Source organism: Natrix helvetica (assembly GCF_964273705.1).
Source record: "Natrix helvetica genome assembly, chromosome: Z".
Lineage (NCBI taxonomy): Eukaryota > Metazoa > Chordata > Lepidosauria > Squamata > Natricidae > Natrix > Natrix helvetica.
Genome location: NC_138554.1, coordinates 24865634 through 24893073, shown reverse-complemented (window position 1 = coordinate 24893073; position 27440 = coordinate 24865634). Strand labels below are relative to the sequence as shown.

The 27440-nt window shown below is 40.7% G+C and overlaps 1 protein-coding gene across 1 annotated transcript; it reads left to right on the top strand.

Annotated features, from left to right (window-relative positions):
* Nucleotides 1-27440, top strand: LENG8 (leukocyte receptor cluster member 8). The gene is made up of 15 exons (XM_081932033.1): nucleotides 1-897; nucleotides 4284-4461; nucleotides 4975-5076; nucleotides 6447-6557; nucleotides 7781-8105; nucleotides 9379-9556; nucleotides 11588-11773; nucleotides 12331-12648; nucleotides 13781-13909; nucleotides 16758-17046; nucleotides 18514-18615; nucleotides 20433-20501; nucleotides 22621-22750; nucleotides 23541-23748; nucleotides 25718-27440. The coding sequence occupies exons 1-15, from the start codon at nucleotides 860-862 to the stop codon at nucleotides 25878-25880; spliced, it is 2526 nt and encodes an 841-aa protein (XP_081788159.1). The 5' UTR covers nucleotides 1-859; the 3' UTR covers nucleotides 25881-27440.

Genomic DNA, 27440 nt, shown 5'->3' with positions numbered 1-27440 from the left:
AAGGAAGGAGTCTGGTAGCTGAGACGGGGGAGAGGAAGGGAAGAGTCAGCGGGCGCCATTTTGGGAAGCGCTAGGGCTCCTCTGTTCCGTACTCGAGCCGACGAAACCTGCGGGGCTGCTTCGGACTGTGGCGCCAGGACGTGGCCTTCTTTTGCCACGAGGGGGGCGAGGCGGCCGGGGCTTTGAGCGCTCCTTCCGTTAGGCTGAGGGGCGGAGGAGGAAGAAGTGGGGAGTGGGTGGGCGAGGGCAGTGAGACTGCCCGGAGTAAGTGCCGCTCGTGCAGGGGGTGCCTGTGGTATGCAGGCAGCGAGAGAGTAATTTCTGGTGGGAGTCTTTTTTCGGGGCGCTGAGAGGGGGTAGCAGGGAAGGGTGGGCGGCGGGGTCTGCTGCCAAGGAAGAGAGTTGTGGGTGAAGCTTTTGGGGCCTGAGGGTGGGGGAATCTTAGCCTTTAATGCCTCAGACAGCGGGGAGAGAATGTTACACTATAGAAGGGCCTCAGGTATGATGTAATTACAAACGGGGGGGGGGGCGCAAAGAATAAAAAAACGCGGGGTGATACCTACATAGCATCTCGCTTTGTTGGAAGAAGCTGGAAGAGGGGGGGTCCCTTGGCTTACTAGTTGAGAAATCTGAAGTTCCCGAGGCTCTTGAGTGATTGGCTTGCCCTATGATTAAAAGGGGCATCAGGAGGTGTGCTATACAGGTGTACCCACGATCTTGAGATGTGCCTGTTCCCTGGTTAATTTCCTTTCTTTGGCCTCTACTTGTGGAAGAAGAAGAAGGAAGAAAAGACACCTTGCCAGGCTGTGGAATTGCAACCATTCGATCCCTACAGTTGCTTTCTTCCACAAATTAGATTATGGCTGCCAATATAGGGGACCAGCATTCTTCAGAATGGTGATTGCACACTTTTATTTTAATTTCAGCCTGTGATGAAGGGGAGAGATTTGGGTACGGCTGAGCCGATTTAAAATACATGTCTACTAGCAAAGCCTTATAACTTGGCATTGTTTATGTGAAGTGATGTACTGTTTTTTAAGTGGGTGTTTGTTTTTAAAAGCACATTAACCTCTTTCCATGTTGTAATTAAAGATAGGCAACAAATCTAGATGTTGATGGACCAACTCCCACCTGCTGTAATGGCTGCTGGTACAACAACATCTTTTGAAATACAAATTATTCACTTCTGAATTGAAAGATACTAGGTATTGGATTTTTCTTCTGTATCTCTAAAGTGAGGATTCTAACCTACAACTGATAATATCACAGTCAAACTAAAACTGAGGGAGAGGGAAGAAAAGCAACTGCATCTGTTTGTACTTATGGGAGGGCAAGGCTACTGAATTGTGACGTTGACTTTTTTGATAGGAACTCCTATGAAATTCCCAAGGGTAGGAGGTTTGGGGTAAAAGGAATAATCATTGCAGCATCTTTAGTAAATGCAGTAAATTTTGTTACACTAATCAGGAATGATTAGTCTTTGGGTTTCAATTTAACTGTTTTTTTTAAAAGAGTTGTGCTTTCAGACTTGTTTATAAGGTTTTGAAAAAAATTAATGTAATTTCTTCCAAATTTTTCAGATCTACTCATTTCTGTAAGCAATTTGGATTTGCTTTTTTATTGTTATCTAAACTTATATTTTAGTTGCTGCTAACCTATAGAGCTGATCTAACTTTTCTAGAGGTTAACTGCCTTTTACATGTTAAAAGATAAAGCATGTATATTCAATAATATAAACATGTTCCCTGAAGTTAATTCTTTTGGTTTCTGTTATAAAAGACTATAAAACATGGGTGTCAAACTTGTGATGACACGTCAGCATGACGTATCACAACTTTCCCCCCCTTCGCTAAACCAGGGATGGGCGTGGCAAGCGTGTGATGCATTCAGATTGCGAGTTTGACACCCCTGCTTTAAAACTAATGCACTTCCTTGGATTTGGGTTAGACTATGTGGATTTTTAAATAAGCAAAGTAATTAAAGTTAGATAAAATATTTTAGGACTTTATAAATTAGATATTGGAAATAACAGATCATATAGAGTAAAAAAAATCTCATCAATAAAGATTTGTAATTACAACAGCTTTCTGAGTTAATGTAGTCTTAGCTAAAGGTGTGTTCATATCTTCAAAGAGTGATTTCGTGAGAATTATCTGATTTTTGAGTTTTTTGACAAGGAATGGAAACAGTGTATTTGTATTAATTTAAAAAGCAGTATTTGTAACAAAATTCAAAGCAAAACCACTTTCTTAAACTTGATTCAAGTTGAAATTAACATTCTGCTTATGACATCATAATGCTGATGATATCACAAGCTTATAGGTCTTGCTGTAGTTGACCATCAAGATATCATGGTAGAAGGATAGGTTAAATAACTATTTTAGCCATCAGATGTGAGTGAGTATTGGTTTTGGCTCATTCATTACTTGATAAAAATTTATTATTGGGCAAATAATGTTGAAATTTTGTTGTCATTTTGTCTTGGTAAAATTTGCATGATTATTGATCATTTTATTTTTTACTTTTTTGTGATATATAGGCAGCTTTAATTTGTTCTTATTTTTATTGTGAGCTGTCCTGAGAATTTGATTGTAAGGCAGCTAAGCATTAAGCTAACACTCTTAAAGTTACTCCCATCACCAGAACATAATAAGAGGGCAGGCTCTCAACTTGTATATATATAAAAAGAACCTTTTTCAGATTCTTAATATTAAATGTAAAACTATTTTTGTAGCATTGTTCACATATATGAATAAAAATTCTAATTCTTAAAAAACAAAATCTTATCTTGTGTCACCTGACAAACTTACCACAACATATGTTGTAAAGGGGGCGAATTGTGAAACTAAGAAAAAAGTATGCCTTGACATTAGTTGAGCAAAACTGCTTAGGCTTGCCAGTTGGAGTGACTAAACACATTTTGCTAATGGGAGAAGTCAAATTTCTCAGTGCATAATACTAAAACAGCACAGAAGGCACTTCATTCTTCCTGGCAGGAAAAGCATGTTGCTCATTTAAGATGAGGTTAAAATCCCAGAATTCTGGATCAGTGGAATATGCAACTGGTTGTGTTCTAGAAATAATCTAAAATTACTGTCTCATTTTTTAAAAAAATTATTCTGACGTACCTGAGAAATGTGCATCATAAAAATGAAGTAAACAGGAATATTACTGTAATGTCATTTTTCACAAAGTTTTTGAATCACAAGTGGGCAGTGTCTGGCCTTCCAATGGCAGTCAGTATGGTGAATGATACTGGGAGTTTCAGTCTAATATCCTAGGCCCTAATGTAGGAAAAGAGTAATGACAGCTTGGTTAAAAAAGTTTATATAGGTAATCTTCAACTTACAACTACAAAGTTTCTATTGCTAAGCAAGGTCGTTGTTAAGTGACCATTGCTCCATTTCCTTGTGACAGTTGTTAAATGAATCACTGCAGTTGTTGATCTAGCAATGAGGAGTTAAGTGAATCTGGCTCCCTCATGGGTTTTGCTTCTCAGAAGATCACAAAAGGTGATCACATGATCCCAGGACACTGCAGCCATAATAAATACATGCCGGTTGCTAAGGGCTCAATTTTTGATCATGTGACCACAGGGAAATGAAATGGTTGTAAATATAGAAAAACAGTCATAAACCACTTTTTTCCTTGCCGTTGTAACTTTAAACAGTCACTAAATGAATGGTTGTAAGTTGAGTACCTGTAATGTATAGGCATACTTATGAAAATTTTCAATGTGACTAGAATTGATAACTGAACTGTCAGAAATTTATTGATCTGAAAGCTGGTTTCACAATTAATTAATTTGAAGTATACTATATGGAGAACAAAGTAAAGAGGTTATAAATGTTAAAACAGATTCTGGGTTGACAGGTATAATTGAGTTGGCATTATATAATGGTTAAGGTCCATGAGCAGAGAAGCATAATTTTTACTCTTGTAATCATGTGAAGCTAATGAAACAGAATCTCTTCCTGCGTCACTTTTTTCTCGACTTGATTTGAAACTATTCTTTAGCAAGCTCTAAAGTCATAATAGCTGGTGTTTATGTAGATGGATTTTCTGTGATGACTCAGGAGCTGAAAAACAATGCTCAATTAGACTGAACCTGAGTTCAAATTAAATTTACTAGCTGTTCTTGTTGAAACTCTTGGGCAGTGAGTTCTGAAAAACTGAAGACAAACACATCGGAAAGTTGAAGATGTGGTTTCAATGATAATGGGAATAAAAGTCCTGGCAAATTTCTTTTTTCTTTTTCATCTATTTCATCTTCTATTTTATAGGGTTTCACAGTACAACTTGGGTACTGCAAGCACCAGAGAAAACGGGATGGAAGGCCCAATGCATGAGAACCCCGAATGGGAGAAGGCTCGGCAAGCACTGGCTAATATTAGCAAGGCCAATGCTGCAGCTGCTTCTGGCAACAGTAAAGGGGCCACCAATGGTCAAGCTAATGCACAGGTAAGAGGGAGCCATTGATTCTTTAGATGCCCTTGCATTACTGTTTGCATCTTAAATTTGAAGACATACAATTGTTTGAATGAACCTTGGTCATTTAAACTGGGATTAAAATTTACTTCATTTTGTTTATTGATAACCTGGGATTTCAGAATCAATAAGAAACCAAATTCTGTTCACAATCTGAATTCTGAGGAGTCTTAAGTGGGGAAGCTGGAAATGAATGAAGTTAATGCCAGTATTCTATTGATGTATCTCTTGGAGATGATGCAACACACTGTTTTTTTTTTTTTAAATTGGGGACTATGTAAAAAGAGGAGAACTTCTATATTCTGTAAAACGGCTTTAAAATCTGCATTTTGGGGATTTTTAAGCACTGGGCTGCCACAGGATCTGCCATCCTGAAATCAATCAGAGGAAAAGGTTTCAACTTGTTACACAAGTTCTCTTATTTTCACTTTATAGCAGTGGGTGGAAGCATTTTGATCAGTTCATGACTCACTTCTATTTTTACAGTACTCAGCACAGCAAGGGGAATCCCTGCAGCAGCAACAGCAATACTACCAGTGGTATCAACAATACAATTATCTATACCCTTATAATTACTATTATCCTATGGTAAGTAATAGCATTTGGCTTTGGCTAATTCATAAGGTCCCTTTAGAATGTCTTAAATTAGGGATTCAAGTCTTGTAAAAGTAGAATACAGGTAGTCCTCAACTTACAACAGTTCGTTTAATGATTGTTTGAAGTTACAATGGCACTGAACATTTTTCACACTAATGACCATTGCAACATCCCCAAGATCATGTGATTAACATTCAAATGCTTGAGAACTGGTTCATATTTATCACTGTTGCAGTGTCCCAGGGAAATGTGATCACCTTTTGTGACCTGACAAGCAAAGTCAGTGGGTAAGCCAGATTCATTTAACAATGGTGTTACTAATTTAACAACTGCAGTGTCCCAGGGAAATGTGATCACCTTTTGTGACCTGACAAGCAAAGTCAGTGGGTAAGCCAGATTCACTTAACAATGGTGTTACTAATTTAACAACTGCAGCGATTCACTTAACAAATGTGGCAAGAAAAGGTCCTAAAATGTGGCAAAACTCACTTAACAAATTTCTCACCTAGCAACATAAATTTTGGGCTCAGTTGTCATAAGTCGAGGACTACTTGTGTACTACTGTAGAATAAATGAGGCGAGGCAGAATTTTCCAGAGAAAATTCGGTTATGCAACTCTACATTTTTAATAGAACGATCCCAAAATGTTCACATAATGTGATGAAAGCAAATAGATTCTCCTTGGCACTTATTTGTGTGCCAAAACATAGTTTAGGATTTGCAGGATGGATACCAAAAAATGGGAACACCAAAAAAGACACCAGAATGACAACAAGTCTATTAGCAAATGTTTATTCAGAAATTGACCCTGAGTATATTCACGGGAGTGGGGGGGGGGGGGTTGTCCTGCTGGGTAAGCCCAAATCGCAAGGATATCACTTCATGGAATGAACCTTTTCCTTCCTCCCCCACCCTTTGGAATACAGGGACACAATGGGGAATACACATTGAGAGGAAGGCACTAATTCTTGCTGTTTCCTAGAGAGAGACTTGGGGGGCAAAATTCTTGGGTATGTAACTGATTCAGGTCTTGCCAATTTCAGGCAGCCTTGCAGGGGGGGGGGCAGAGGGTTCTAAGAATCAATTAAGTCACAGAGCAGAACTTATAAACTTGTGAAAAAAGCTGCTCACAAGAGAGAAGCAAAATGGCTTAAGCACAGGACTGTACTGTACATATATGAGACAAATGCAGAAGTTCCATAAAGGTTGTACAAAGACTGAGATGTCAGAAGTATCAGAAATTCACTAAATAGAATCCAGGCAAGAAACCCAGTTAGCTCCTGCTTTTATACAAAAAGTTTATACTGCCTATTGTGAATAGTATCCCTTCACTGATCTGAATCCATGATTTGCCTTCCCAGCAAAATGTTTACTCTGGATATGGTTCTGGGCAATATGGTGTTTCAGGGTCTTATTCCCCAACCACCCAACAGCCACCAGTTCCTGGGCAGCATCAAGGGAGTATGAGCCAGGTAATATATTTCACTTTATTTAAATACTGCTTTTCTTCTATTTTAAGAAATAGAAGAAATCCCCTATTTATGGGGGGAGTGAGGTCAGGATATACTGTAAATACACAAATCCAATCACAAAAGGTTCAAACTTCATCTCAGAAATTCTCAGTACTACCTTATTAAGAAGAGATGGCCAAGTAGTGAGATGATTTGATTTTTCTGGTACTTTCCTAAAGGTTTCTGGCTGTAATGCTGGCTCTGTGAGTGCAATTGATGAGCAGATTTTCTGGTTGTAATGTCATCTTGGTGCATGCAGTTGATGAGCAGACAATTGTATACTGTACAATATGGGGATATAATTTGCCTTCTCAATTCTGTTGCTTCAGCAGCATCTGATGATGGTTTAAGATAATGAAGTCTAATGGAAGATAACGATGACATATAAAAATAAGCTTGTGAATCCGGAAGCTAAACAAAGCAATGCAATACGAATAGCATGTAGACTTATATATCACCCCAGTAGTGCCCCAATAGCACTTTATAGCACTCTGGTCAATTTAAAACGTCAGTATGTTGCCCCCAATAATTATTTACTGACCTCAGAAGGATGGAAAGCTGAGTCAACCTTGAGTCCATCGGGATCAAACTCCAGGCTGTGAGCAGAATTAACCTGCAATACTGCATTCTAATCCTGTGTCGTCAGTGCAGTTTCTAATTTCTTCTTGCACTGATGGCAGAGAGCAGACACTTTGGAATTATGAAAAATGAGGACCAGTTTGGTTAAGAGGTTAAAGTGCTGGCTTGAAAACCAGGAGATGGAGTTCTGCATGAAAATTGATTAAGCCACCTTGGGCCTCTCTCTCTCTCTCAGTACAATCTCGGTGGTTGTGAATAAAATAGATGATTTGCTACCTTCAGCTGTTTATAAAAACAATAAAAGCAGGATTTTAAAATAATCTTTGGTTTTAGAGAAAGAAGTAAATTATTTGAGTAAACAAGTGGAAGAGTTTGTGGTCCTCGGGGCATTGTACTGTATTTCTCATGTCCCCAGCCATTGTATCTGATAGTCACAGAAAATGGGGGCTTTAATGTAACAGTACAGAAGTCCATCTTTATATCAACTTACATAAAAGAGAGAGGGATTGAATTAGCCCCCCCAACTCCACCGTAAGCTCTCTGCTTTTAACTTTTTAAAAATGGGGCTGGCAGAGGTAATAATGGCACAAATCTCCTTTCTCTAGCCTCCAGTCCCAGGCATGGAAGACGGAGGGATGTCGTACTCAAGCCAGCCTCAGCAAATGCAAATCTCTAACGCGCCGCAGTCCCCTATGCAGCATCCCAACCACCCTTCACAGCATAGCAACCTACCCATGGGCCCTGGGGGGCAGCAGCAGCAGCAGCAACAGCAGCAGCAGGGTGCTGCTGCTGGAGGGTTGCACTCTCAGTCAAACCAGTCAAGTGCCTCCTATAACCAGCAGCAGCAGCAGCAGCAACAGCAGCAGCAGCATTCTTACCAGGAAGCAGCCAAGCCCAAGAAAGGACAGCAGCTGTGGAATCGCATGAAACGTGAGCTTCTGGGAGTAGAGGTGGAGGGGCCTAGATAGGCCTTCAGGAAAGGAAGGCAAAGCATTTTCATGGACTTTGTTATTTGGAAGGGGAGTTGTCAGTAGCTGGAGGAAGCATTATTTCCGGCTTCTGGTGTTATGCCATTCGGTTTGGCATAGTTGAAACTGGCATTTGCTTTAATGAAATAATTTCTCCTTTGAGATTTATTAGCATACAGGGAGATGGAAAGAGAAATTCCTCTGAAATGCTTAGCTTCCTGTGTCATACTCAAAATGGAGTTTTCATTCATTTGTTGGATTGAGCCCATAGAAAGAGTTGCCAAGCCATTTGTAACAAATGTAGCTCAGCTGTCAAATCGAGAATGTTCTCTAATGCAGAATAAATAATATCCATCTTTTAAAGAATTACTGACTCTTCAAGAAGGGATATTAAACCACCTTTGATTCACATCATGTTTCTGTTATGGATTAAAAGAGTAATTGTTGGCACTGGGCATACATAGTCCCCCCTCATTTCTGTTGGACAGTGGTGCAAAAGGTTCTCCTTTACTGAACTTGGAAATCTTATTTGGGCTTTGGGAAACAGCATCATGATTGGGGCTTCCCTGCTGCTGACATTTTAGTCCCCCAAAGATATAGTGGATATCCTGCAAGACATAAATAGCCTCATGCATCTTAGTATATCGCCAAGAATATGTTGTCAAATTCAAGCAGCAAAACGTCCAGATTCGAGAATCATGATTTTGTTGTTATTGTTAGCTCAACATTAAGAACGGGAATAGAGAAAAGCTGATTAATAAATCGATAAAGGAGGATATAATGGAATAGGAGTTTGGTATGAATTTATGCATTTCAGTGGGCAAGTGGAAAACCTTTCATTCATGTGAGATGCTCTGTGGATTCGGTCCATTTTGTTGGTGCTAAGACTAGGTTCTTGCCTTTGTGTCAAGAGTTTTTAGCAAGAGTTATGTATGGCTTAAAATTGAAATGGTACCTTATATCATCCTTTAATGTTTTTGAAAATGCACAAAAATGCTCTTGGTACTGTCATAGGGGCATTTGTAAATGCATACGGCTGCTTCCTCACATATGCTGTCTCAAATTTTGGGAGTATCAAAATCCGTTAAAATAACCCTCGGTGCCTCTGCTTCTCTTCAGGGGAAGATTATCTGTAAATTTAGAGAGGGAGAGAGATAGGCTATAGTTTGGAAAGGTTTTTTTTTTAATTATGCATTATACACACCTATGAATTCTCTTTTTATTTTTATAAACAGAAGCGCCTGGCTCTGGTGGTCTAAAATTCAACCTTCCAAAGCGTCCCTTTGTAGTAACAAATCAGAACTTCAGCTCTTTGGAGCAGCAGCAGCAACAGCAACAGCAGCAACAGCAACAGCAGCAGCAGCATCCAAACTTTGCCTCCCAGCAGAATTCAGAGAAACGTCACAATCACAGGTTTGCAACTTTCCTCTCTTCTCATTTATTTATTTTGCAGCCCAAATGACCCAGGTAACTCCATGCAGTTTACATCTTGGAGTTTAAGCAATGATAAAATAAGTATAGAGGACCAAAATTGATAATAATTTGGTGTGGGAACAAAATGTGGGAATGTCCTAAAAACTTTCCTCCCTTCTTGTCTCTTTGTCTTTGAATAGAGAGTTTATCATGCTTTAGTAAAGTGAAAGAATTCAGATGAAGCACTGGGCAAATCCCAGACTGGGGGGGGGGGAGGATTTTTTTTTCAATAATCCTATTGGGAAGCAATCACTTGCTGTTTCTCATTCTTAAAGCTTTTAGAGTCCGAATAATATAAATATAATGTAAATAAAATATATTGGATTTTGCTCATTGGAAATTTATTTAAAAGTGCACTAGGGATTGCTGCATCACAATCTGAACTTGTGCCAGCCAAGTAAGGAGAAGCCTCAAAATACTGGTGCTTTTTCTTTTGGTTATCACAGTATGTTAGCATATAACCCATCCTTGAGTCATCTTAGCTGGCTGATTTTCTGGCATATTTTGGGTGAGGGGCCAAACTGGTGGTACTTCAGGTATGGTGAAATTGCTATGGAAATTGTGTGTTCTTGTTGAGGGATATTAGGAAGTAGAGCCTTTTCCAGTGGAGTGTAAGGGTCATAGTTGATACCACCAGGTGATCCATCAAGTAATTCTCAATATACGACCATAGTGAAGCCCAGAATTTCCTTCGTAAGTCATGATGGTTGTAAGTTGGATGCATCCACATGACTGACAAGGTTTTACTTTTATGCAGTGCTTGTAAAGTGAACGTAGTGTTCAAAAGAACTACTCAATGTATTCCCTGTGAATAGTTTTGCTGAAAAACCAGCAAATGACATTGTAAACCGTGGTCACTTTGAACCCTGCAGCCAGCCATAAGAGTGAGCCGTTTGCCAAACACTCAAAATATGGTGATGTGGCTGGGGTTCAGATTTCCATACTTAGGTTGCTCCTTTTGGGCATCTGTTGTAATTTTGAATGGTCACTTAGCAGCTAGCTAAATGAAAAGTACAAGTATGGAATAAAGCCATGTGCGGGTACTGTTAGGATGTTTGAAAATTGTATAAGAGCATCCCTCACATCCAGGGGAATGATTGTGATAATGTGGCAGTAGCCTTTTGAAGGATGCCTCTTTCTCATTAGATAGGTTGTGATGCACTGGGAGGGAAGGAGTAATGTCAAGAGGACAGAAGCAGGAAAATTAGTGCTGCCATGCCTGCATGTTTGGATGCTAAGAGTCAGGGTTCATGGCAATTGTGTTTGTTGGTTAAGAAATACAGGGAGTCCTCGACTTGCAACCATTCGTGTAGTGACCGTTCAGAGTTACAGCAGTACTGAAAAAAGTGACTTATGACCGCTTTTCACACTTCTGACCCTTTCAGCATCCCCCATAGTCATGTGATCAAAACCAGCCACTTGGCAACTGTAATGGTTGTAGAATCCCAGGGTCATGTGATTACATTTTCTGATCTTCAGACAAGCAAAGTCAATGGGGAAGCCAGATTTGCTTAACAACCACCTTTCTAACTTAACAACTGCAGTGATTCGCTTAACAACTGTGACAAGAAAGGTAGTAAAATTAAGGAAACAATCAACAACTGTCTTACGTAGCAATAGAAATGTTGGGCTCAATAGAGGTCCTGGGTCAGGGACTACCGGTAACACCTTGTAAGGCCCTAGGAGAGTTATTCAGATTGGTGGTTGAATCTCAGCCAATTTGCCTGTGACTTGCCATGACAATTGGGCCAATGAGAAAGTATGGAAATGTTTAAAAGTGGAGCATACTGTGCTAAAAAATGAGATGGAATGGAACAAGCTGCATACTTGAGATAGTTAAGCTTTCATTCATGATTTGCAAACTGTTTAGCTTCTTTTCAACTAATCGCAACCATTTCTAAAGTATGGATTGCAGTTAAATAAACGTATTAGTGGAACCTTGCTATTTTAATGTTTTCTTTTTTCATACAGTTCTTCAACAGGTAAGCCTGAAGATTGGCCACAGGACATGAAAGAGTATGTCCAGCGCTGCTTCACAGCTTGTGAGTCAGAGGAGGACAAAGACCGCACAGAGAAGCTGCTTAAAGAGGTCCTTCAGGCCAGGCTGCAGGATGGCACTGCCTATACCATTGACTGGAGCAGGGAACCATTGCCTGGGTGCGTAGCTTTGCAGGCAGAGGCTGAGACGGGATTTGGAGAGCATTTGATCTTTTTATTGGTGCATAAATTAAGCCAAATTAGCTCAGTGCTTTGTACATATGACCCTCCTGGTAGTATCATTTTTTTAAGACGAGAAGGGGCAAAAAGATAGTGATCACCAAGAGAGCGATAAAGATGGTCACTTATTGGAGATTTTAATAAAGGTAGTCCTCAACCTATGACCATGATTGAATTATGGTCAGAAGTTGTGCCAGTCATTTAATGGGTCAAAACGTGACTGACTGTTTTATTTATTTCAACAAATACGTTGTCCAAAATGGGCATTTTTGCCAGAAATGAAGATTTCTATTTTTTTTAAAGGATTTTCCTTAAGAGGCAAATGAGGCTACTAGACTTGATTGCATCTAGTGGAGTTAGGTCACAATATGTTCCACTTTTTTAGCTGAGGTGTGTTTTAGAGTTTAGAGTGCATATAATGAATGGATGATCTAATTGCCATGGTGAGCAGCTTGCTCATTTCCTTAGATTCAGCAGATCTGTTATTCCTTCTACAGCTTGGGCCGAGACAACTTGGCTGAAAGCCCCAAGAAAAAACAGCAGCGCTGGGAAGTGTCTTCTCTGCACCCACCACGTGCCTCTGTGCAGTCAACTCTTGCTCAACAGCAGCAGAGGAGTGGTGGGGGCAATTCTCAGCCCCAGCGAGGGGGAGGTAGCGGAGGAGCTGGGACTGGTCGGATTCGTGGGAATGCCTTCCCCACCAAATTTGGAAACCGCAATGTTTTCATGAAGGAAAACAGCTCATCCTCAAGTGTTGATTCACGTTCTAGGTCAAGGTCATCATCCCGATCTCCCAGTCGTCACTTCCGAAGAAGGTAAACGAGGGAGGTCAAAAGAATAGAATATATTTGTAACCATTATCTTGGATCGTGCAGTTCCATTGGTTCTATGTTGGAGCTATCACTTCATTCCCTGCATATGTGTGCTCAGCTACGGTGATTATAGTGCCACCTGATAAATGAAGGCAAATATGTGTCCCAGAATACTTTTGCAGGATCCAATCTGAGTTGGTTACCAGCACCAGAGATTTACCTTTTTTTTCCGACTATAAAATACTCCGGATTATAAGACGCACATTAGCTTTAGAGGAGGAAAACGAGAGAAAATAATTGCTTCCGCGGCCCGTTTGTTTGAACGGGCAGTGGTGATAGGCAGCGGCAATCCCCGCTGCCTAGAATACCTGATTGGCGCTGCACTCACACACACACACACCCAGGCAATATTCGCTCTACAACACACACAGACACAACCACCCACTTTTGGGAGGGAGGGGAAGTGCATCTTATTGTCTGAAAAATACGGTAAGTCTTGGAAGCTTTCGGGTTTGTGAAATGAGCTCATCCTCAGGGAACTTACTAAACCTCTTGTCCCAGTGACCAACTTCACCTGTTTGGTAAGGACATGCCTATTAAACTAGAGTAGAATCTTCCGTTAAAAAAAAAAAAAGTTACAAACCAAGACTACATGTACTCCTCGACTGACAACCACAATTGAGCCCAAAATTAATTGCTAAGTACAAAATCGGTTAAGTGTTTTGTGCCATTTTAGGACTTTCCTTGCCACATTTGTTAAGTGAAATGTTGCAGTTATTAAATTAGTAACAGTTGTTGCAAAAGGAGATCTCTTGAGTCTGGAACGCAGCTGTGGTAAATAGTAGTAAAATATCTAAATTTTGATTGTGTGACCATGGGGATGCTGCAATGGTCATAAGAGTGAAAAGGTCATAACTCACTTTTTGCAGTGCCATTGTAACTTCAAATGATCACTAAACAAATTGTTTTTAAGTTGAGGACTATCTTTTGTGGAAACTTGTCCCTTTACAGCACCAATAATACTGTTCATTTTATTGAGCTTTTGTTGGGGGAAGGGGGAGGCTTATTGCAACAACACCAGGCCTTGAGTTTAATGTAACAGCCAAAGGTAAATATTTTCTTCATCTTTATATAGCGATTCAGATTCTGACAGCTCCTATTCTGGAAATGAGTGTCGCCTGGGTGGCCGCCGGAATGCTCAGAAAAACCGAGGGCGGGGAGGCCACATGGATAGAGGACGGATGAGAGCACAGCGAGGAAAAAGGCAAGTTGCATGGGGAGAGGGCCTTCGATGTGATTGCTGGTTGCTAATAGGGAAGTAGAACTTGTAAGAGTGATTGTAAGACATTTTTAGTTTTTGTCTGGCCCTCAGAGGAAGCAGCAAACAGCAGTGCTGTATCCAGGAATGTTACGCATAAAGTCCTCGGCACATGCCAATCCTACTCTGCAAGAGCCTTAGAGAATTTGGCAATTCAAGTGTGAAGCCCAGCCCAGATTTAATCCAGTTTTATTATTGTTTCCCACTGACACGTGCAATTACTTGTATAGCAGATGTGGCTTTTTTTTGAGGTACCATAGATTTCTTCAGAAGTTTCAGTTTTGGCCCTACAGATATATACTGAGCAGCTGTGATGGCTCAGTGGTCAGAATGCAGTATTGGAGGCTGACTCTGCCCACAACCAAGAGTTCAATCCTGACCAGCTCAAGGTTGACTCAGCCTTCCATCCTTCCAAGGTCGGTAAAATGAAGACCCAGATTGTTGGGGGCCATACACTGACTCTGTAAAACACTCAGAGAGGGCTGTAAAGCTCTATGGAGAGGTATAATAAGTCAATTGCTTATATGTGATCTTAAAAAGTCATTTCTGATTTTGATTAGCTTAGCTGTCTTGGGATTTCTCCAGCTTCTCTATACATTTCTGGTCTTGTTTTTTTAGATTTCAGATAACAAATCAATACAATACAATAGCAGAGTTGGAAGGGACCTTGGAGGTCTTGTAGTCCAACCCCCTGCCTAGGCAGGAAACCCTATACTGTTCCAGACAAATGGCTATCCAACATCTTCTTAAAGACTTCCAGTGTTGGGGCATTCACAACTTCTGGAGGCAACTTCTGTTCCACTGATTAATTGTTCTAATTGTCAGGAAGTTTCTCCTCAGTTCTAAGTTGCTTCTCTCCTTGATTAGTTTCCATTGCTTCTTGTTCTACCCTCAGGTGCCTTGGAGAACAGTTTGACTCCCTCTTCTTTGTGGCAACCCCTGAGATATTGGAAGACTGCTATCATGTCTCCCCTAGTCCTTCTTTCTATTAAACTAGACACACCCAGTTTCTACAACTGTTCTTCATATGTTTTAGTCTCCAGTCCCCTAATCATCTTTGTTGCTCTTCTCTGCATTCTTTTTAGAGTCTCCACATCTTTTTTACATCGTGGCGACCAGAACTGAATGCAGTATTCCAACTGTGGCCTTACCACGGCATTATAAAGTGGTATTACCACTTCACGTGATCTTGATTCTATCCCTCTGTTTATACAGCCTAGAACTATGTTGGCTTTTTTGGCAGCTGCTGCACACTGCTGGCTCATATTTAAATGGTTGTCCACTAGGACTCCAAGATGCCTTTCACAGTTACTACTGTTGAGCAAGGTACCACCTATACTATACCTGTGCATTTCGTTTTTCTTGCCTAAATGTAGAACCTTACTCTTTTCACCATTGAATTTCATTTTATTAGATAGTGCCCAATGTTCAAGTTTGTGAGATCCTTCTGTATCTTTAGCCTGTCTTCTGGAGTGTTGGCTATTCCTGCCAGCTTGGTGTCATCTGCAAATTTGATGAGTTCCTCATTTATTCCCTCATCCAAATCATTGATGAAGATGTTGAAGAGTACTGGGCCTAAAGCAGAGCCTTGGGGTACTCCACTGCATACTTCTATATGTTTTAGTCTCCAGGCCTTTAATCATCTTCGTTGCTCTTCTTCTTTCCAGAGTCTCAACTTCTTTTTTTGTATTGTGACAACCAATTGGAAGGAACCTTGGAGATCTTCTAGTCCAACTCCTTCTCAAGCAGGAAATCTTCTTTTCACTAGACTATATGTACCCAGTTCCAGCAACTGTTCTTTATATGTTTTAGCCTCTGGCCCCCTAATCATCTTTGTTGCTCTTCTCTGAACCCTTTCTAGAGTCTCAACCAGGGGTGAAATCCAGCAGGTTCTGACAGGTTCTGGAGAACCGGTAGCGGAAATTTTGAGTAGTTTAGAGAACTGGCAAATGCCACCGCTGGCTGGCCCTAGAGTGGGGTGGGAATGAAGATTTTGCAATATCCGCCTCCTGCCACCCCCACCAAGCCACACCCACAGAACCCACAGTAAAAAAAAAATCACCACTGGTCTCAACATCATTTTTACATCATGTCAACTAAAGCTGGATGCCATATTCCAAGTGTGGCCTTACCAAGGCATGATAAAGCGGCATTAACACTTCATGTCATCTTGATTCTGTCCCTGTATAAAAGCTTTGAAGTGGAAAAGCTTTGGAGGACTTCTCATGAAGGCCAATTCTGAACTAAAGAAAGGAAAATTGCTTTCTCCCCCCCCCCCCTTATTTTTCTATAAAAAGGAACTTCTCTGCACCCTACGGAGCCGAGAAAGCTCCTGATACAACAGAGTGATAACTTAAATGTCCTCGTTAATCAGAGGTTCCAGCACTAAGTGGGACTCAAATAAGCAGGCCCTTCCTAGTTATGATTCACGGCGGATTTAACATTTTCTTAGAGACCTCATAAGTTCCTCTTACCTTCTTGGCATAATTTTCAGTTTTCTAGCTCATTGCATTTCTTAATATGGTTCCTTTGCTTGTAGCTTTTTGGCTCCATCTCTGCCCATTTTTTCTACATCCTGTGGTATTGTCCTACATCCATTCATGCTCTGAAGTGCTTATGTTGTGTTTCAATTGTAATCCGTGAACAGATATTACAGCAGTAATAATCATGCAGATCTATGATTACAGTAATTGGTATAAAAACATTTGCACAAGCACTCGTAAATATTTCATAGGAGATTAGGTAAGAGTCTTAGTAACTCATCCAGTCCATCTCTCTCTCTCTATCCATCTAGACATGATCAAGGTCCTCCCAAGCGAAATCGGAAACGCAACACTATGGATTATGAAGACCCTGAAAAGGAGTTCAAGAAGGAACGGAGGGCAGCACGCTTCCAGCACGGAGCTCATCCCAAAAAGCTGCGTCTGGAACCTCTTATCTTACAGATCAATGCCCTGGACGCTCTTGGCTCTGATGGCCTTGACTGGAATGAGTTGAAAATTGTAGGCACCTGCCAAGACATCACAAAGCATTACCTGCGCCTCACCTGTGCTCCAGACCCCTCCACTGTGCGGCCTCTCTCAGTGAGTAGCCACCAAAGGGAAAGCAAAAAGAGCCTGCCTAGTACATGTAGTTCTCGACTTACAACCACAGTTGAGCCCAAAATTTATGTTGCTAAGAGAGAAATTCGTTAAGTGAGTTTTGCCCCTTTTTACAACTTTTCTTGCCAGATTTATTAAGTGAATCACTGCAGTTTTAAATTAGCAACACCATTGTTAAGGGAATCTGGCTTTCCCATGAACATTGCTTGTCAGAAAGTCACAAAAGGGGACCGCATGACCCTGGGACCCTGCATCTGTTATAAATATGAACCAGTTGCCAAGTGTCTGAATGTAAATCACATGACCATGGGGAGGCCGCTATGGTCATAAGTGTGAAAAAGGATCATAACTCACTTTTTTCAGTGTCATCGTAACTTTGAACATCACTAAACTAACTGTTGTAAGTTGAGGACTATATGTTTTTGCTTCTATTTCTGTTTTCTATTTCGACCTGTCCTTTATTCTAGGGGTCCCCAATCCCCGGGCTGTGGCACGGGGCTGGGCCACACGGGGGGGGGGGGGAGTGTGCATGCACATAATTCCACTTATGTGATCAGCAGGTGAATGTACATGCATGTGAAGCTCCATTTGTGGGAGTGGTGGGCGCAGGCCCCTGCTGCTTGCTTAAATGGAGCTATGCACATTCACTCACTACTTGCACGGGACCAATCCCTCTCTCCCCCTGCCACCACTGGTCCAGAAAGCTGGAAAGGTTGGGGGACCGCTTCTTTATACAGTTCTGGGTTGATTTCAAGGAAATAAGCTCTCATAGGATGTGAAAAAGTCTTAAGAAAGGAAGAGGAGGAGGAGGAAGAAGAAGCAGATTTGCCCAGTCGGGTGTACAAGAATTGAGATAGTGTACTAAGACAGGATGAAGTGGTACCGCTCCATCCTGCCTTAGTACACTATCTCAATTCTTGAACACCTGACTGGGCAAATCTGCTTCTTCTTTCTCCTTCTCTTCCTTTATATATCCCTTTACTCCTATTATGGTCATAACAAACATACACTCCGCTCTTCTACAGAATTGCTTTGTTCAGTATTCATATTTTAAAATTAGGTGGATGGGCAATCATCTCCCAACTTGGTCTGCTGAATTGCAGACTGACTTTTTAAAAAAAAGATAGACAGGGAATGACAAACTGGGTGTGTTCTTTTGGGGGTGGGAGGATGGAGAACTGTTAAATATAAATTCTGTTAATCATGTTGAATATTCCCTGGATAGAAAGTGCAGGCTAATCCAGAAGATCAATTATGCCATCCTGCAGTCTTGGCAATGGTCATCATTCCTCCATCAGCAGTTCATGACTGTTTGTACAAAATATTTCATTCGTCCTTTTTTTTTTAAGGCTCTGTTTTCTGGGCTATGTCCAGTTTTATCCAGAGCTGTTTTAGAAATCATTTAATGTTTGTCAGATATCTTTAAACTGCTTCCCTCTTTTCTCCCAGGTGCTTAAAAAATCCTTATCCGCAGTAAAATCCCACTGGAAAGAGAAGCAAGATTATGCCTATGCTTGCGAGCAGATGAAATCCATCCGCCAGGACCTTACAGTAAGCCAGTTCAGGCCTTGGTGGGGACAGAAAGTCATGGTCACAATTTGCATGCTGAGCTATAATTTTTAACCATGATTAGACTTAACCATGTTAAGTCACATGTGGCCACTTCATGCTGGCCATCACCATGATAGTTAGACCAAAATGTATCTTGTCATTTTGTAGGTGGAGAAGTTAGAGGAACTTCAGCTACTTTAGAATAAAATTGGGTTTTTAAATTGGATCAGAGCTTTATACACTAATTGGAGTAATCTTTGGTAGAAGAAGCCAAATTTGACAACCTGGAACAATTCCTGTGACCCGTCCCCCCACCTCTTTTTTTTTTAAAAAAAAAGGGTCAGAAAATGTATTGACAGTAATTTTCTAAATCTGAGGTTTTCAAGTTATGCCATAGAATTTTTTTTACCAGATTTAAAACATTGCTGAATTGCTAGCTGAGTCCAGAAGCTGAATGCATTCTAAATTTTGATGTATACATGCTTAATGACATTTCTACAATAATACAATAGTAGAGTTGGAAGGGACCTTGGAGGTCTTCTAGTCCAACCCCCTGCCTAGGCAGGAAACTCTATACCGTTTCAGACAGATGGCTATCCAACATCTTCTTAAAGACTTCCACTGTTGGGGCATTCACAACCTCTGGAGGAAAGCTGTTCCACTGATTAATTGTTCTAACTGTCAGGAAATTTCTCCTTAGTTCTAAGTTGCTTCTTTCCTTGATTAGTTTCCACCCATTACTTCTTGTTCTACCCTCGGGTGCCTTGGAAAATAGTTTGACTTCCTCTTCTTTGTGGCAACCCTGAGATATTGGAAGACTGCTATCATGTCTCCCCTAGTCCTTCTTTTCATTAAACTAGACATACCCAGTTCCTGCAACCGTTCTTCATATGTTTTAGTCTCCAGTCCCCTAATCATCTTTGTTGCTCTTCTCTGCACTCTTTCTAGAGTCTCATATTTGGCTGGCTCATATTTAAATGGTTGTCCACTAGGACTCCAAGATCCCTTTCACATTCAGATCCATTTCTGAGTTTAACTCAAATGTCATGAAAGGAAAATGAGCTACAAACACTGTATTTTTTAATGTTAGAATGATCCCTGGTTCTTTATGGACCATGGTGGCGCAGTGGTTAGAATGTAGTACTGCAGGCTACTTCTGCTCATCACCGGCTGCCCAGCAGTTTGGCAGTTCAATTCTCACTAGGCTCAAGGTTGACTCAGCCTTCCCAGGTCGGTAAAACGAGGACCCGAATTGTTGGGGGCAATATACTGATTCTGTAAACCATTTAGTGAGGGCTGTAAAGTACTATGTAAGTGGAATATAAGTTTAAGTGCTATTGCTATTTACCTGATAGCTAGTTTAGTTAAATATAGCCAATTGTAAATAGATTATCATGTATATGACATTAGTGGGGCAGTAATTTAAAACTTACTACGTTCACCTACACCATTGCCAACTGTTGTCTTCTATTGCGAAGGGTTAAAAACAAGTAGATTTTAGAAATAAGAGTTGGAATATCCCCTTGGAAGTAAAAGATATTCACATCCGCCCTTAATGTATACCTGAATGGGGATCATCAAAGGGTTTTTCAGAAAATCCTTAAAATACAATTGTGATGGAGCCCTGCTCATTAGAATCCTAAATTGTGATGGTTGTAAAGTGGGTCACCCATATGACAGACTCAATTTTACAGTTGATTGTGATAGTCATTAAGTGAATGTCTATTCCAATTCCTTTCTTCTGCTGTATGTAGAAATTTCAAGTCACCCAAGCTAATATATGAATTCTTGGTAATCTCTCTCTTGGCTTTGTTTAGGTTCAAGGAATCCGTGCAGAATTCACTGTGGAAGTATATGAAACCCATGCCAGGATAGCTCTGGAGAAGGTAAGACCTAGTATAATCTTCTAATAAGATAATGCTCCATGGATCCAGATTTGACTCCATTTTTATCAACTGCTATCCTTCCCCTATTTGACTTCTTATTCACATAAATATTATATATCTATACACTTTGGAAGAAAGAATGCAATAGCATGCAAAATGTTCTCATTTGAACTATTTTGAAATTGAAACACCCTGTTTTGAATTTGTAATGATTTAACCCCACAAACTGGATAAATATATTGAAATAGTCATCTTACATCATGTGGTACTTCCACACGGTGTACATCCGATCTAGAAGGAGCCATTTCCCTCTTTGTTTTTAGTTTAGATTTTAGGAAAACTATTTTCTTGGGCAAATTTTGAAAATACACTTAATTTACTGCACAGATTCCAAAACAGGAAAATGACTAGAGAGATGATTTGGAAGTCCTATTCAACAACTTTATCTCCCTACCTTTTTTTTTTTTAAACCACGTGCACTTTCCTATCCCCAAAATATTTAGGCAATTCATATTCTTTAAGGATTGTAGAAAATATTTGATTTTTCTTTATGATGAATGTGTTCCTCTTGGATCAAGGCGGTATAGATATAGTGTAATATTAGATAAACTTGTCATAAAGATTGCAGCCCCTTCTACATTTGGGAGAGCATAAAAAGTATTCATTTACACTGAGGTCTTAGTTGAGGATTACCTTCATATAATCAACAATTCAATCAAAATCTGTGCTAGACCAATTAGTTCTCTTGTATTGCCATGTAGTTATGAGTAAAACATAAAAAGATAAATGTATACTTTTTATGTTTTACTCATAACTACATGGCAATACAAGAGAACTTTGGCCTAGCGCAGATTTTGATTGAATTGTTGATTATATAAAGGTAATCCTCAACTAAGACTTCAGTTGACCCCAAAATTTCTCTTAGGTGAGACACTAAGTGATTTTTGCCCCATTTTATGACATTTCTTGCCACAGTTGTTAACTGAATCATTGCAATTGTTAAGTTAGTTATATAATTGTTAAGTGAACCTGGCTGGCCATGTCAAAAAATCTCAAAATGTGATCACATGATCCCAGGTCACGGCAGCTGTCATAAATATGAATCAGTTGCCAAGCCTCTTGAGTTTTTTATCATGTCCCTATGAGGATGCCACAACAGTCACTTCATTTTTTGCAGTGCCATTGTAATTTCGAACGGTCACTAAATGAATTATTGCAAGTTGAGGACTACCTGTACCATCAGTTCTTACTTCATAGTGGCTAAGATGCTGAGCTTGTCAATCAGAAAGGTTGGCGATTCAAATCCCTAATGCCGCGTAATGCAGTGAGCTCCCGTTATTTGTCCCAGCTTTTGCCAATCGAGCAGTTTGAAAGCATGTAAAAATGCAAGTAGAAAAAAAGGAACCACCTTTGGTGGGAAAGTAACAGGGTTCCGTGCGCCTTTGGCGTGTAATCATGCTGGCCACATGACCACGGAGACGTCTTCGGACAAAGCTGGCTCTTTGGCTTTGAAATGGAAATGAGCACCACCTCCTAGAGTCGGGAAGGACTAGCACATATGTACGAGGGGAGCCTTTACCTTTAGTGTTACCAAGGAGAATAGGCAGGATCTAAAATTCCTGTTGGAAAACATTAGGTTAAAAGTTGTAGAAACCTTTCCCCTCTGTCCATTCCAAGGTGAGTCAATCCACAGGTGTGAAGTTGTGGTAAGAACTTCAAGCTAAGAAGACAATAAGTTGTTCTTAGGCAATAAGATAAGAAGTTGTTCTCAAGAACCCAGACAAAACAGATGGCCCCAGGTTCATCCCTCCCACCCACCCATCCCCCATTCCCAGGAAGATACATCAAAGTAAAGAGCAGAATTAGGGAACATCATAAAATATCACCGCCCCCCCCCCCTCCTGCCAGAATGGCAGCCACTCCTATAGGGATCTATGGGGACCTGATACTATCATTGAGTCCTTGCTGATGATCGTCCTCTTTTTTTCTTTCTACCTTTCCTAATTTAATAGACTTTTCCAGAAAGCTCAGACTTGCTCGATTTGAGATTGTACTCTAACAAAAGTTCTGGTGTGAGACACCTTAAATATTTTCTATAATGATGATTTATCTTTTCCAGGGTGATCATGAGGAGTTCAACCAGTGCCAGACACAGTTGAAGTCTCTTTATGCAGAGAATCTTCCAGGAAATGTTGGAGAATTCACTGCTTACCGTATTCTCTATTACATTTTTACAAAGAACTCTGGAGGTGCGTAATGGGCCAGTTGGGAGATAGACTTTTGAGGCTAATCTTTGAATTTACTTCAACATCTGGGAATCCTTCCTGTTGTGAAGAATTTCTGACATACACTCTTAATAAATCCTTTGGCCAGGTTGTGATCTTTGCCTGTTTAACCCAAGTGGTTGTACAGATTCTCCCAGACTCCATATCTCTTCCTCAAAACATTTTTCCCATAATAGCTGGTATCCGTCATTTTAGGAGACTTAAAATTCTAGAGAAGCTTTTGGTGGAGATAATTGTAAAGACTAAAGTGGATTTAATAAGGCCAAAACCAGCATGTGTACATCTTAAAGCAAAGAAGAATATATATTTTAGCCTACACCAGTTTATGGTGAAAGTACTGGTGATCCTTGAGCTACATCCCCAATTGAAACTGGAAAAAATATTAGTTAAGCAGTCATTAAGCAAGATATCACATGATCTCAATTTTCAACCTTCCCTGCTGGCTTCCCCATTGATTTTTCTTTTTTGAAGCTGACTGGGAAGGTTGCAAATGGTGATCGTGTGACCCTGGAATGACAAACTGAAACTGTCATAAAGGTGAGTCAGTTGCAAAGCATCCTGGTCATGATCATGTAACGATAGGGATGCTTTGCATGTGCAAAGACTAGTCATAATTTGCTCCCCCCCCCGCCCCGTCCTATCATAACTTTGAATAGTTGCTAAATGAGTGGTCATAAGTTGGGGAATACTTGTAAGTGAGAAATGGGTTATTTCATGAGACTTTTGGGTTGACTTGCCTTTCTCTCTCCTGTAGACATCACAACTGAGCTGGCATACCTGACAAAGGAGTTGAAAACGGACCCTTGTGTGGCACATGCCCTTGCCTTGCGAGCTGCCTGGGCCCTCTCCAATTACCACCGTTTCTTCTGTCTGTACCGCCAGGCCCCTTGCATGTCTGGCTACCTCATTGACAAGTTTGCTGAACGAGAGAGGAAAACGGCCCTCAAAGCCATGATCAAAACGTATGTGGAGCTGAACCTGTCCTCGGGTTGAAATGGGAGGGGAATGCCTCACACTTGCACACTTCTTCCCCACTCCCACTCCACCTTTGTTGCAATGTCTGGTAAGGGGCCAGAATAGTGTCCAGTAGTAAAAAGTGGGTCAAATGGGGTACTCTTTCTAGCAACTTCAAGAAAGGTGTCTATGCCCTGGGCAGGTAAGTACGGTAGCTACAGCCTAGTTAGGCAAGCATTTAGGATGTTTAATTATAAACTGGCTTGGCTGTCTCTCATTACCAGGTCGCTAGAACTTTGTTAATTCGCTTGGATAGAAAACAAATTCTTTTGCAGAAATCTTTGACTCTGAAATGTGAATCTAGAAGACAATGTTTATTTAAGAAATGGCTGCAGTTTTATTTGGGTACCTGACGATAGGTGGTTTAGGGGCTGAGCTAGAAACTAGCAGGTTGTGGGTTCTAGTCCTCCTTTAGGCATGGCAGGTGATTGGAAAGTCTCTCGGCCCACATCCCCTCACAGGTTTGTGCTTGTGGGGAGAATTGGAGGCGGGAGCATTGCATACGCTGGCTTGAGTATAAAGGTGAGATATAAATCAAATAGTAAAATAAGCCACTAGACAAACCAAAGTCAGACTGGAAATATGGGATTGTGGGAAGAATCAGAGTGGATCCCAGATTGCCTTCATGGTTTATGCTTTGCTGTTTCATTTTATGCTTTAAATATTCATCCTGGTTCTCTCACAGTCTTCAGTTAGGAGGCAATCTCTCCATTCGTAGCTCTCCTTTTTGGTTTTTTCCATTCCCACATTTTGGGTAGATAAAATAGGGAGACGGTGAGGTGAGGTGCTTTACTGATGATTGACCCCGCTGTAGAGATGATCCCCGGTGATTGGATCAAGGTAGCTTTGGTGCAGAAAGGAACTGTAGTTTGGTGAATGATAAAAAGATCAAATCTGTTATTTTGTATGCTTGTCTCTGGTAGTGAATAATTAGTGACCAGGGAGGCAGGAAGAAGTGAATTTGCTCTAAATAATAATTGTAAGTGTTAATTGCTCACATAGTATTTTTCCATACACTCTGTCCTGCTTTCCAAAAAATTGGTCTTGGCCACCAACAAGAATGCCATAGAAAGTGATTCTGTTGCGGAGTTATTTTTCTACAATGGGAGGCACAACTTTTATTTATTTTCTATAATGCTGTCCCTATTGTCTTGAAGAGACATCATCATTTCCTTTTTCTGAGTCCAAGTCTCCTGCTCTCTAATGATGAGCAAGAGTCCCTAACAACCCCTCGCAACGTTTCTTTTGGTTTGGTTGGCTAACTAATTATTTTTTAAAAGCACATCACACTGTATTACACTGGCACCATGATCGGCAAACATACCGAGAAAACAAATCTCGCCAAACTACCTTTAAAAAAAAATCTCTACTAGAGATTGCATACCAGCTTCCATTCTCAAGCATCCCAATCTGTTCATCTTGAGTTGTTGTAAAGAGTACTCCCTCCCCCCCCCCCCGAGCATCCATGTTTCAGAACCACTCCATTAATAGGTAGAAAGCAGTTTAAACTCAATATCTCTCATTTTTGTGAGATGTGGCGGTGGCAGAGATACTCAAAGCCCCTTTTGAGTAGTTCCATTTCTCCCCTTTTCAACATAAGAAAACCCCATAACTCTTACCAGAAGTCTGTCTGGTCCAGCCCTTTTCCCTCAGTGACCAACCAGCATCTAGCAAGCCCACAAGCAGCATATATCATATGCAGGCCCATCCTTCCATAAGTATGTCCTCCCTGCTGAAATTCCGAGGTCAGTTGAAATACTGGAATGAAAAAAACTTGAAAGACGGGTTGACTTTATTTCCACCTATTACCAGGGTAAACTAAAGGTAAAGAGCCACACACCAGCAGGATGTGCTGCTTGTCAGTTTCTCATATGCTACCCTTTCCCATTCACCAGTGTCTTTTTTTATCTCCCTCAGTTTCCGCCCGGTGCTTCCGGTCTCCTACGTTGTGTCAGAGCTGGCCTTCGAGAGCGAGGAGGAGTGCCAAGCTTTCCTTGCAGCTCTGTCCCTTGTGTACACTAGTCCCGACGCCACCAAGATTGACTGCAAGCAGAGCTTGGCGGTCCTGGCCAATTTCTGAAAGCAGAAAAAAACAAAAACCCACTGCCCTGTTCTAGCCTGTTTTTAACATGTACATATATAGAGAGATATATATGTCTGTGTTTGTGCGTGTATATATGTATATAAAACCAGATAACAGTTGGCCGCTGTGGGCAAGCTGGGACTTGCTCTTCCACTTCGCCCGCTGTCCACAACACACTTGGATAGAAGAGGGTAAGATCCACGGACATCAGATGGCATCTGAGATCACCGGAAGCAGAAGAGCAGAGAGTTCGGTCTAAGGAGTCTTGGGGGTTTGCCAGCAACAGGGAAAGGAGATTGCAGGGAAGAATAGTTCTGCACCATTTACAATCATCTGTTCCTCCCCACCCCCTTCCTCTCATGTCAAGATCCATGAGTTGCTAGAGCCCCTGTCTCTTCCCCCGTAGTCCGAAATTGCCAGGATAAAAAGTTGGAAATCTGTGGATTAATTGTGGGAGATGATGGAAATTGCTGCCCTGGGTGTTACCATCTCTTCATTGTCATAAGGATTCAGGAAGCTAGAAGATGATCTCCCTAAGCCACAGAGCAAACCCTCTTAATTTATTTTTAATTATTATTTTTTGGTAAAAAGTCTCACCAGGCGCTGTTTTATTCCACTTGACAGATCTGAAAAAAGGCACCGGTACATGAGCGCATATGGCTAGATGTGAATATATGTGAAATATGGTTTTGTACAGAAGCTACAAGTTGTAAATAATACTAGGCAAATTCTTTGTTTCTTAAGAGAAAAAAAAATCCATGTTTTTCTACTTTTATAATGATGAATTTAACCGTTTCCTCTGAAGATGAAAAATTCAGGGTTTGCATGCACATTTTGTGTTCTTTATTATGCTCCTCAAAAACTAACACTGTCTCAGTTTTTTCCTCTTCCGAGCTATGACCTGGCTATGAAAAAGCTTGAGAGATGCCACCTCTCCGGTCGAACACAAAAACAGCCCGAGGGGGAAAGAGCAAAACAAAATCTTGTCTTCACATATTTCCTACCAGTTCAAAGACTTTTTTCCTACGCAGAGGAGAATGTGAGAGACTTCTTTGTTAAAAAAAACCCCGCAAGGATGTGGCCACGACAAACAAATCAAATCCAGAGAAGGCATGGTGTGCAGCTGTGAAATCAGATCAACAAACAAGATGATCTTCACAGTCTCCTCTTCTATTGTGTTCTGGAGTTGTCATGCTAAGTTTTTTTAATTTATTTTTTTCTCCCTCTGTCCTCAGTCCTTTACAGGTAAACTTTAAAATGCACCACCCATTTTCACTTTTCTCTCGTCACATTATTTCAGTTTTGTTTTGAAAGATTGTCCAATAATTTTTTCTGTTGTTTTCTTTCTCCCACCCTCTCCCCCACTCTTAGTCTCTTTAGCTTCTCATAATCCCTTCTTCCCCTCTGTTCTCTGCTCTAACACCTCTTTCTTTTTGTTTTTGAACATGTGTAATTTTGGGATATTTTGGCTTGGGCTGGATTTTTCAAGGATTCCTTTTTCCTTTTCAGAAACCTGAATTTTCTTCCATTTGATTAAAAGTCAGTTTTTTAAAACAG